The 10,996-nt window shown below is 55.4% G+C and overlaps 1 protein-coding gene and 1 pseudogene across 1 annotated transcript; both read left to right on the top strand.

Moving 5' to 3' along the window:
- Positions 1–1,601: 1,601 nt before the first annotated feature.
- Positions 1,602–10,311, top strand: PPP1R14A (protein phosphatase 1 regulatory inhibitor subunit 14A). The gene is made up of 4 exons (XM_026010127.2): positions 1,602–2,243; positions 4,405–4,485; positions 5,045–5,077; positions 6,038–10,311. The coding sequence occupies exons 1-4, from the start codon at positions 1,629–1,631 to the stop codon at positions 6,164–6,166; spliced, it is 858 nt and encodes a 285-aa protein (XP_025865912.2). The 5' UTR covers positions 1,602–1,628; the 3' UTR covers positions 6,167–10,311.
- LOC112928583 (U4 spliceosomal RNA) lies at positions 6,918–6,998 on the top strand (annotated as a pseudogene).
- Positions 10,312–10,996: the final 685 nt, after the last annotated feature.

Genomic DNA, 10,996 nt, shown 5'->3' with positions numbered 1-10,996 from the left:
CACCCAAGCCCCCCTGTTTCAAAATTCTTTCCCCATTCTGTGGGCCCTTTCTTCACTTTCTTGATGACATCCTTTGAAAAACAAAAAAAAATTTTTTTTTTTAAGTAAGCTCTATGCCCAATATGGGGCTCAAACTCACAACCCTGAAATCAAGAGTTGCAAGCTCCACTGACTGAGCCAGCCGGGTGCCTCTGAAACACAAAACTTATTAATTTTTTAAAGGTTTTATTTATTTATTCATGAGAGACACAGAGACAGAGAGAGGCAGAGACACAGGCAGAGGGAGAAGCAGGCTCCATGCAGGGAGCCTGATGTGCGACTCGATCCCAGGACTCCAGGATCACATCCTGAGCTGAAGGCAGGCGCTAAACTGCTGAGCCACCCAGGCGTCCCAAAACTTACTAATTTTGATGAAGTCCGATTTGTCTATTTTTTCTCTTGTTGCTTCTGCTTTTGGTGTCATATCTAAGAAACCATTGCCTACTTATGGATGGTTTTAAGCAGGGTTGGGCTATGGCCAAATTTAAGTGTTTGGATATTTTTAAAGATTTTATTTATTTATTTGAGAGATAGAGTGAGCGAGCAAGAGAATATGAGTGGGAGGAGCAGCAGAGGGAGAGGGAGAAGCAGACTCCCTGCTGAGCAGAGAGCCAGATGCTGGGCTCGATCCCAGGACTTTGGGACCATGACCTGAGCTGAAGGCAGATGCTCAACAAACGGAGCCACGTAGGTACCCCTCAACTTTAAGTTTTATTTTATTTTATTTATTTATTTATTTATTTATTTTTTTAACTTTAAGTTTTAAAGTATCATTCTTTCTGCTTGTAATTAGAAGAAGGAAGACTGATGAAGTAAGGAACTTCTGTGATCACCCTTGCTAAAACTGCAACCCCTCCTTCACTTCATTTCTCCTTTCTGCTTCAAATTTCTCCATAGACTTATATTTTTTTTTCATAGACTTATATTCTAATAAACTGTATAATAATGGTTGTTGTGTTTATTGACTGCCTCCATCACGAGAATGTCAATTCCCTGAACTGGGCTTGTCTGTTCACTGCTCTATCTCTAGTGCCTAGAACAGTGCCTGGTGTCCGTCTATCTATCATCTATCTATCTTTATCTTTCTATCTCTCTATCATGTCATTGAGATTTTCAGAAAGCTGAAAGGACTGAAGGGAGCAGGTGCTGTCTCCCTCTGCACAGGTCACTAAGAAACCCATGGCGGGGACGCCTGGGTGGCTCAGCGGTTGAGCGTCTGCCTTTGATTCAGGGCCTGATCCCGTGGTCCTGGGATCCAGTCCCACATCGGACTCTTGCAGGGAGCCTGCTTCTCCCTCTGCCTGTGTCTCAGCCTCTCTCTCTGTGTCTCTCATGAATAAATAAATAAAATCTTTAAACAAGCAAACAAACAAAGAAACCCACGCTGAAGGGAGTGGGGAGGAGGGGCCTGGTAGTAACCACAGGGAGAGAGGACCCTCTGGATGCTCTCCTGCTTGAGGAGCCTGATAGGGAGAGAGAGAGGCTAACAGATGTCATGACATCGAGTAAATACATATTTGTTGAGTGGAGTGAGTAAATAAGGGAACGAAAGGCTGCACGGGTGCGTGAAAAAATGAAAGAACGAACAGATGCTGTGCCGTGAGGACTCGGGCGGGCGGGATCTTCCCCGGCAGGGAAAGGCGGCGCGGGGGCTCCCGCACGGTCCCTTGCAGCCGCCAGGGGGCGCAGACAGGCGCGGTCCCCGAGAGCCCGTCCCGGGACCCCGCCCCCCGGGATCCAGGCCCGGGGAGCCCCAGCCGCGTGGCCCGGGCCTGGGACTCCGCGGCCGCGCGCATACCTGCACGGTGCACCGCCGCGGGCTTCCCGCGGTGCAGCGACCAGTCCCTGCGCTGCAGCCGGGGAAACTGAGGCCCGGGCGGCTGGGGCGGAGCTGGCCCGCGAGCGAGCGGAGCCCCCGCCCCCGGCCGGCCCCGCCCCGGCCCGTAAGAGGCCCCCTGCGCGCAGGGAGAAGGCGCACAGCGCGGGGCCGGGCCCGGACGGCGATGGCAGCTCAGCGGCTGGGCAAGCGGGTGCTGAGCAAGCTGCAGTCTCCGTCGCGGGCTCGCGGGCCGGGGGGCAGCCCCGGGGGGCTGCAGAAACGACACGCGCGTGTCACCGTCAAGTATGATCGGCGGGAGCTGCAGCGGCGGCTGGACGTGGAGAAGTGGATCGACGGGCGCTTGGAGGAGCTGTACCGCGGCAGGGTGAGCGGGGAGGGGGCGCGGGCCAAGGCGGGGCGCGGGGCTCCCGCGCCCGCGGACCCCGGGTCCGGACCCCTTACACCCTCGGGGTCTCTGGTGGCTTGTGCCCGCCGCGGTCCCACAGGAGAGCGCACGGCCGGGGACCAGGCATTCTCGGGGCTCGCGGGCCTCTGCTCGTGGACGCGGACACACACTTGGGTGTCCAGGGATGCGCACAAGCACCCGGGGAAGGCCGGAGGTTGAGCATGTGGGGGGCGAGGAGGCAAAGTTGGGGAGCCAGGGCGGCTATATCTGGAGAAAGGCTGGGGGAGGGGGATGTCCTAAAGCCAGACATAGATAGGCTGGAGTGACCGGCAGGATACCGAGAGGCAGACGCACAGCAAAGGAAGGAACGGGACTCCCAGCCGTGCACAGGGACAAGTTAGGGCCGCCAACAGACCCAGCGGCAGGAGCAGCCGCTCCGCAGACTCCCGGGGACACAAGCTGTGGTCACCTACGGATCACACGTGCTGTGCTGCAGCCACACACACCCACAGACACAATAGCGAGGCACAGCCTCGTGCAGACGCCCCCGCCAACTACACCCACGCAGAAGGACTCCAGTTACAGCTACTGGTAGCCCGCGGGGGAGCGGAGGGTACAAGCTACAGCCGCTACCCTGCGACACCAGAGGATTCCAGGAACAGCCATCCATTGCCTCCTAAAAGCAAGAGCCACATGCAGACACAGTGACAGATGCTACGGCCACTCACAGACACACACACACAAAAGAATTAAAAACACACCCAGACAGAAGACCCCATGAGCTGTAGGTACAAACAGACCCACCACGGCAGAAACTACAGCCCTCCGTGGGCACACGGGACACAAGCGGCAGCCTCATGTGGACGCGTAGGCTACGGACAGACATTTCACACCTTTCACTTGAGTCTCTGCTAGCAGTCACACCGTGCCACACACAAAACACAATTACGGGGACCTGGTGGTTGTGTCAGTACCCAGACTGGATGTACAAATGCTCCTCGGCACAGCTCAAGGGTGACGGAAACCATGGTCCCTCACAGTGACACAGGGTCCCACTGTTCTCAGGCACACCCGAGGCTCCTATAGGTGGATAGAGAAGTCCAGCTGCCCTTGGTAGGTGGCATCCCCTAAGGTCATCCTCCAGACGGTGGGCATTACAGCTCCCAGGACACATGACAGGGAGACAAACACAGCAGAGCCAGAGCCACACACCTCGAGGTCCTAGGACCACAGTCCACACCAACGACGGCGCCCAAGGTACCCCATGCCTCTGCCAGTCCCGGCCCCCTGGCATCGGGCTCTGGCTCACTCACACAGGCGTGTGACACATTTGTAGACTGCTGAACCCCCTTCACACACGAACCCGGTACCACCCAGCCCTGAGGCCCACAGTGAAGTCAGAAGGACTTTGGGTGGGGAAGGAGAAACTCTAGCCTCAGGGATCTCTTGCTTTGACAGCTGGGTTCTGTCCCCCCCCGCCCCCCCGCAGGGATAGCGAGCCAGCCTGCGTGTGGCGTGTGGCTTCTTGCCCCAAGAGGCTGTACTAGGAAGCCCCCCCTGGGCTGCCCAACATTGGGCTCGTGGCTCATCCCACCCGCCCACTCTGGGGGCTGTTGGTGGTCATCCCTCTGGACTGACCGGCCTGCACTCTTGGCCCTGGGGGCTGGCCTGAGCCCTACCCCCTCTTTCGGTCCCCTAGGCAAGGGGCCTCCCCCAGCAGGCTCTGGCCCGCCTGCTCCCCTCCCCCACACCTAGTGCTGAGACTTTGCCTTGAAAGGGCAGAGCCAGCCCCTCTTCTGAATCCCAGAATCTGACATTCCAAGACTCGACCAGGCCTGTTTCCCTCTATGGGAACTGGGGCCAAGGAGAGAGACCTGTGCCAGCCCCAAGGCTCTCAGGGCTCTGGGGCCTGGGCATCTGAGCTGGTGCAGGCCCCTGGGCCACTGTCAACCCATCTGTCACCCCTCCCCCCACCACCCAGATGTCCCGCCTTGGCGGTGCTGTCCCTGACTGCCACATTGTTGCTCCAGAACCCGCCAGCTGGGCCCTGGGGCTGGTGGGGCTTCTCCAGAGGCCTGGACAAAGGCTAGGGAGGGTCGGGCAAGGGACTCTGACCACCCTCCCTCCCTCCCGGCCTTAGGAGGCAGACATGCCTGATGAGGTCAACATTGATGAATTGTTGGAATTAGAGAATGAAGAGGACAGAAGCCGGAAAATCCAGGTAGGCTGAAGGGAAAGCTGCCCCTCTCCTTCCTAAAGATCACAACAGCCTGCGTGTTTATTGAGCACTTACTATGTGCCCGGCACCGTTTTAATTGCTTTCCACTTAACTCATTTAATCCTCACAAACACTATGAAGGATTTACCATGAAGGGTTTACTCTCCACCTTCCAGATGGGGAAAATGATTTCATCACTCGTCCAGGGTCACAGGGCCACAGCTCGCCGGGCAGGCCGACTGCCAAGGCCTTGCAATTAGGACCTGTGCTCTCCAAGAGGCAGGAAATGCTGAGTGACCTTTTGGCCCTCTCTGGATTTCCAGCTGATCCTGGTGGCTGAGTTTCTTGCCTCAATCCTGCCCGGGTTGCTATCTAAGACCCTCGGGCCATTTCTTCCCTGGCACTTTGAATGATGAATGACGGGAAGTCCACCCTGGAATCTGACTTCCTCTTGTCTTGTTGCCTTGGGGCTTTGTTGGGAAAGAGAAGGGGCCCGAGGGGCCTAGGTGCTAGTTATTTACTATTTTCTTTTCTTTTTTTGTTGCGGGGGCGGGGTGTTTAGGGACTCCTGACATCCTGCGGCAACCCCACAGAGGTGAGAGTTCCCTCCCTGCATCCTGGTCCTGAGAAGGGGGTCCCCGGGGAGGAGGGGAGAAGCTGTCTGGCCACGGGGGCGGCAGAGGGAAGTCTGGGGGGAGCCCTCTGGGTCTCTCTGCCCTTTGCTCCAGTTGTGTCTTTGTCTTGTCACCCTGGCTCCTCTCTCCCCATCTGCCACTGGGGCCCGTCCTCTCCTCCCTGCTGAGACGCGCCCCATCTGTGTCCGGTGTCTGCCGCTCCCTTGCGGTCCTTGGTCCTCCCCTTCGGGCTGCCAGTCCTGGGGCTGAGCCTGTCCCGGGGCTCTGTCCCCCCGGGGCTCCCTCCCCTACCGCCGCCCTGGGATTCCCTTCCGCACCTCTGCCCCCCAGCCCCCATCCCTCCAGGCCCTGAAGCCCAGCCACCCAGCCCCTCCCACTTCCTTCCCTGCTTTAAAAGGGAAAAATATTCATGTTTCTCCAACCAGCTCTGGGCTGCCTGAGGGACAAACGTCACCCTGTGTCTGTCTGCCCCAGAGCGAAGGCCTCTGTCCCTGGGGACCCTCGTGGTGCTCTCTTGGCCTGAGAAACATCTTGATGTCTCTCTATGGCTGTTCCTTTCTCTGTCCTTTTTGTCTCTCCCTCTGCAGCTGTCTCTGTTTCTGTCTCTGTGCCTCTGTTTCCGTCTCAGCTTCTGGATCTCTCCCTGTGTCTCCCTGTGTCTCCCTGTGTCTGACTCTGTGTCTCTATCTGTCCCCCCCCTTCCCCACCGTCTCTGCCTTTCCACCCCCTCCCCAACTACCTCCAGGCCCTCTCACTGCCTGGGCTGCGGGATGGGATGCTGGATGGGATGTGGGATGGGATGCAGGATGGGATGTGTGATGTGGGGGGCCAGAGCCCGGGGTCTGAGGCCTGGGCTGGGCAGGGGGCCTCCCCCCGTCCCCCCACCTCCCGAGTTCTTAGGACCCCTGCCCTGTCCTCAGGACTTCGTCCAGGAGCTGCTGGTGAAGCTACGAAGCCTCCACAAGCAGCCGGGCCTCCGCCAGCCCAGCCCCTCCGAGGAGCGCAGCCTGGGCCCCCTCCAGGACCCAGCCCGGACCGCGCCACCCTGACCTTGCCTCCGGGGCGCCCTCCCTTCTCCCCTACCCTCCCTACCGTCCTGGCTTGTTTATAAGTTGTATGTGATGGTTCTGTTACAACACCGTGCGCCTGTTTTTCTCCTCCCCGATTACCATGGAGTTCCCCGAGCTCCCCCCACCCCGCCACCTCCCTCCCTCCTCCCAGCCCCGCAGCTGGCCCGACAGATGGAGAATCAGTCTGCAGCCAGAGAGCATGAGAACCGGCCCTGCTGACCCCGCACCGCCCTCCCCTCCCAGGACTCCTCTTGTCCTCGCTTCCCCCCCAGCCTTGGCCTAACGGAAGCCTCAGGGCCCCTGTGGGTGCCATTCAGGGCTCCCGTGGTAATGATGGCCCGTGGTCCTTGCACCATGGGAGATGCGCAAAACCAAAGGTACCCAGTATCACCTTGGCACACCATGAACAGACCAGGAGGGCTTCCTGAAGGAAGTGACGTTGAGGCAAGGCTTTGAAGCATGCATAGGGGTTTGTGTGACATGGGTACCCGTATCCGAGGGCTCTAAACCTTGTGGACGGAGGAGGGATTGATGTTGAGGCTAAGCCAGGGAAGACAGCACATACTGGCGGGGCCATCCACCAGCCAGGATGGGAGGCCGCTGGCTGGCCGGGGCCCCAGGGAGGTCTGAAGGGTTCCAGGGGAGGGGCCAGGGCATCAGAAGTGGGTGGTAGCTATTTATACTTCCCTAACTGTGGAAGTATTTCAGGATTTTAACAGCAACCTAGTTGAGCTTTGCACAGTGGCAGTATCGTAGCCAATGAGGTTTATCCGAGGCACGATTATTGCTAATTGAAAACAGCAACCTAGCTGTCCGCTGCCTGTCTGTGGTCCGGGGAGGGGTGGGGCTGTGCCGTGCTAGGGACTGGGGCAGGGCCACAGCTCGGGCATCTCACCCCACCCCCGCCGCATCTTGCCTCTACTGATTGACATGGGGGGCCTGGCCCCCATCCTCACCCCGCACCACCCAGCAGCCCAGCCAGGGCACCTGTCCCAGGGGGGCTGAGCTCCAATCTGGCAGGAGGAGAAGATGCCACTGAAGAAGAAGAAGCATGCAGGAGCCCCTTGCCTGTCCAGCCCTGCAGGTGGCTTTGCTGCCCCTTCACAGACAGACCTCTGGCTTCCAGTGTCCCCTTTCCTCCACCCCAATGTATAGGGAACGGATGTGTGGAGGATGGAGGCGGCCCTCTTGGTATCCAGTCACCTGGACACATCTCCCAGAACATCCCCTTGGGCTTAGGGAACTCCAAACTTCCCTCTTGCAGAACCTGTTTTTGGTTCCTCATTCTGTGATACGTGCTCAAAACCCAGGTTCTAAAGTCCTGGGTGCACCATGTGTTGAGCTGCTCAGTTTCCTCATCTGGAAAATGGGGACTTCATGAATGAGGAAATTGAGGCCCAGTTTAGTGATACCACTTGCCCAAAGTCACACAGCTGGGAGGTGGCACCAGGCTTCCAATCCCAGGCATATGACTCCAGAGCCCAACTACCGAACTACACTGCAGTGCTCTTGTAAACCATAGTGGTGTTGGCTGTACATTAGTGTCGGGTGTGTGTGTGTGTGTGTGTGTGTGTGTGTGTGAGTGAGTGACTATTTCATACTAAAGTGTTAGTGACTGCTCATGCTCCTGAGATAACCTATCTAAAGGCCCATACAACTTCACTGAGAACAAGGCTACAGCAAAAACATTGGGAAGGAGCATAACAGTGGATAAGAGCATGGACTCGGGTCCTTGCCCGGATTCAAATGCCATCTGTCCCCCTTCCTCGTTGTGTGAACTTGAATAAGTCACTAAACCTTTCTGTGCTTCAGTTTCCACATCTGTGAAATTCAACTGTGAATTAGAACAGTACCTACCCTAGCATTGATGCGAGATTTAAATATACAGATCATAGACTAGTGCCAGGCATGTGATAAGCATCGCTATCAATCTTACCATTGTAGGGATTTGCGGGGAGTTGCTGGACCATTGGCTCCTACAAGCCATCGTCCCTGGCCAGCAAACTTGTGCCTTGGGAACACTGATTTTCAGGCCCTCTGATGTGGCAAAGCCCCGGAGGGCACTTGTACCCGACTTGCCCACCCTTGCATTGCTGCGCCCCCCCCACTTTCCCAGTCACCAGGCCCCCTGCCTCCCAGGGTTGGTGCTGTTCCCCACTCGGCAACCACAGGACATCTCTCCCTCACTCGCCTTTGTCTCCACCCACCCCGTTCCCTCTTTCTTCTTCCTCCAATTCATCGTTTAAAAAAAATCAGTTTCTTGGTATTGTTCTAGGATTTTTCTTTTTTATTTCAGAGAGATAGAGCTCAAGCAGGGAGTGTGGCAGAGGCAGAGGGAGAAGCCCCTGTTCTAGGATTTCCCGATGCACATACAAACAAGTGGGAACCTCGATTCTATTGCCCCCAACCCCTGTTTCTTAAGGTGAACATTATATTATGACACTGCCCTAACTTTGCTCTTTTTTTTTACCCCTAACTTTGCTCTTTTTCACATAAGGACCTGTCATGGAGATCTTTCATATCCACAACCCCTCCGTGGACTTACCAGGCCGTAGAACAAAAGCCAAAGTCCTCCCCTACACACCCCTCCCTGTCACCTGCCACCGCTCTGCATTACTCTGTCTCCCTTCTGTCCTCCGTCTGGACGTCTCCGGACCTCTCCTTCCCATCCTCACTCCCTCCAGGACTACAGACCCATCTCCTCTGCCCAGAGTACTCTTCTCCGAGCCTCCCTCATCCTCCTTTAATATAATCTCAGAGAAGTATCTCGGAGCCCCTTGCGTAAGGAGCCACTGTGTCACTATCCTGTCACCCTGATTTAGTTTCTCCGTAAAATTTCTTGCAATCTGACATCATCTTTTTAAAAATGATTTATTTATTTATGAGGGGAGGAGAGGCAGGGGAAGAGAGAGTGTCTTAAGCAGATTGGTGCTGAGTGTGGAGCCCAAGGGGGATTCATCCCAGACCCCAAGATCACCACCTGAGCCAGAGAGTCGGACCCCCAACGGACTGTGCAGCCCGGGCGCCCCTGTCTATCTACACTCCCGGACTTTCAGATATTAGCTCCTTGCCAGCCTTGAGCATGGCTATCCTACCATCTGGAACAGGGTGGGCAGCTGTAGGTACTTGCCCCAAACAGTGCCCCCTGGTAGCCACGTTCTCTCCACTCAGCAGCAGGTCTCCTCGCAGCTAAGTGAGGCCTCAACGCCCCCTCGTGGCTCTATGAGTCGGTTTAAACTGCACCCCAGGGGTTGGTGACCCCGGTGGCCGGGGACTGTCAGCTGGATTTTAAGTAGAAGAGCAGACTCCAGAGGCAGCTGCTGTAAAGCACGCACCCAGCCCTGATCAACATTAGGGCCTTTGGGGCAGCCCTGGTGGCAGAGCGGTGTAGTACCGCCTTCAGCCCAGGGCGTGATCCTGGAGACCCGGGATCGAGTCCCACAACGGGCTCCCTGCACGGAGCCTGCTTCTCCGAAAATCCATATCATTTCAGCAATAGTGTAAATACCAATTGTTAGGGGTGCCTGACTGGCTTAGTTGGAAGATCATGTGACTCTTGATCTCAGGGAGTTCGAGCCCCATGTTGGGCATAGAGATTACTTTTAAAAAATTAAAATAGGTCAGCCTTGGTGGCTCAGGGGTTTAGCCCTACCTTTGGCCCAGGGTGTGATCTTGGGGGCCCAGGATGGAGTCCCACGTCGAGCTCCCTGCATGGAGCCTGCTTCTCCTTCTGCCTGTGTCTCTGCTTCTCTCTGTCTCTGTCTCTCATGAACAAGTAAATAAAATCTTTTTAAAAAAATTAAAATAAGGGACGCCTGGGTGGCTCAGTCAGTTAAGCTTGTGCCTTCGGCTCAGGTCATGATCCCAGGTCCTAGGAGCAAGCCCAGTGGTTGAGCTTCCCGCTCAGTGGGGAGCCTGCTTCTCCCTCTCCCTCTGCCTGCTGCTCCCTCTGCTTGTGCTCTTGTCCTCTGTCAAATAAATAAATAAAATCTTAAACAGTAAAACATACAGAAGGTAATCTGAAAAAAATGAAACCATCCATGTCCTTGGATAGGTTATCAATATTATCTACATGTCAGTTCTCTTGAAATTAGCCAATAAATTTAAAGCTATCTTAATCAAAATTCCAGATTTTTTTGAGGTACTCGATAAACCAATTCTAAAATTTATGTGGAGGAATAAAGGTATACAAATAGCTAAGTCACCATTAAAAAGGAAGGGGGGAGTCTTGCTTTACCAAATATTGAGACAAACTGCAAAGCCATAGTTATAAAAATAGTGTGTTGCAAGAACGGATGAATACACCAAAGGAACAGAACAGACTCGCAGGCAGAGCCAGGCATGTATAGGGACATAAAATGAGAGAGGTGGCACTGCCATTGGTGGGGGAAGGATGGGTTGTTCTTTGTGGCTTTCGGAAAAGTGGCTCGGTATATGGAGAGAAAAAAGATGATCCTTACCTCATCCCCCACTCCCCCAGATAGACTCCAAGGGTGCCTGGGCAGCTCAGTTGGTTGTCTGCCTTGGGCTCGGGTCACAATCCCAGAGTCCAGGGATCGAGCCTGGTGCTGGGCTCCCTGCTTGGTGGGCAGCCTGCTTTTCTCTCTCCTCCCTGCTCATCCTTTCTCGCTACCTCTGTCTCTCAAATAAATAGGTAGAATCTTAAAAAGAAAAAAAAAAAAAACAGAAAAAAGATAGATTCCAGATGAAGTAAAGACCGAAATGTAAAGAATGAAACTATGGAGTTAAAGGGGCGCCGGGCTGGCTCAGTCTGTGGAGTGTGCGACTCTTGGTCTTAGGTTGTCAGTT

Source organism: Vulpes vulpes, chromosome 1, assembly GCF_048418805.1.
Source record: "Vulpes vulpes isolate BD-2025 chromosome 1, VulVul3, whole genome shotgun sequence".
Taxonomy (NCBI): domain Eukaryota; kingdom Metazoa; phylum Chordata; class Mammalia; order Carnivora; family Canidae; genus Vulpes; species Vulpes vulpes.
This window is presented reverse-complemented; position numbering and strand designations above follow the sequence as displayed.

What these genes read in the sequence shown, in the direction of transcription:
- PPP1R14A (XM_026010127.2), top strand. Translation starts at nt 1,629, where the DNA reads ATGCTGTGCCGTGAGGACTCGGGCGGGCGGGATCTTCCCCGGCAGGGA. An exon ending in ACAGAAGCCGGAAAATCCAG is followed by an intron (nt 4,486 to 5,044) that starts GTAGGCTGAAGG and finishes CGGGGTGTTTAG; the next exon opens with GGACTCCTGACATCCTGCGG. An exon ending in CCTGCGGCAACCCCACAGAG is followed by an intron (nt 5,078 to 6,037) that starts GTGAGAGTTCCC and finishes CCCTGTCCTCAG; the next exon opens with GACTTCGTCCAGGAGCTGCT.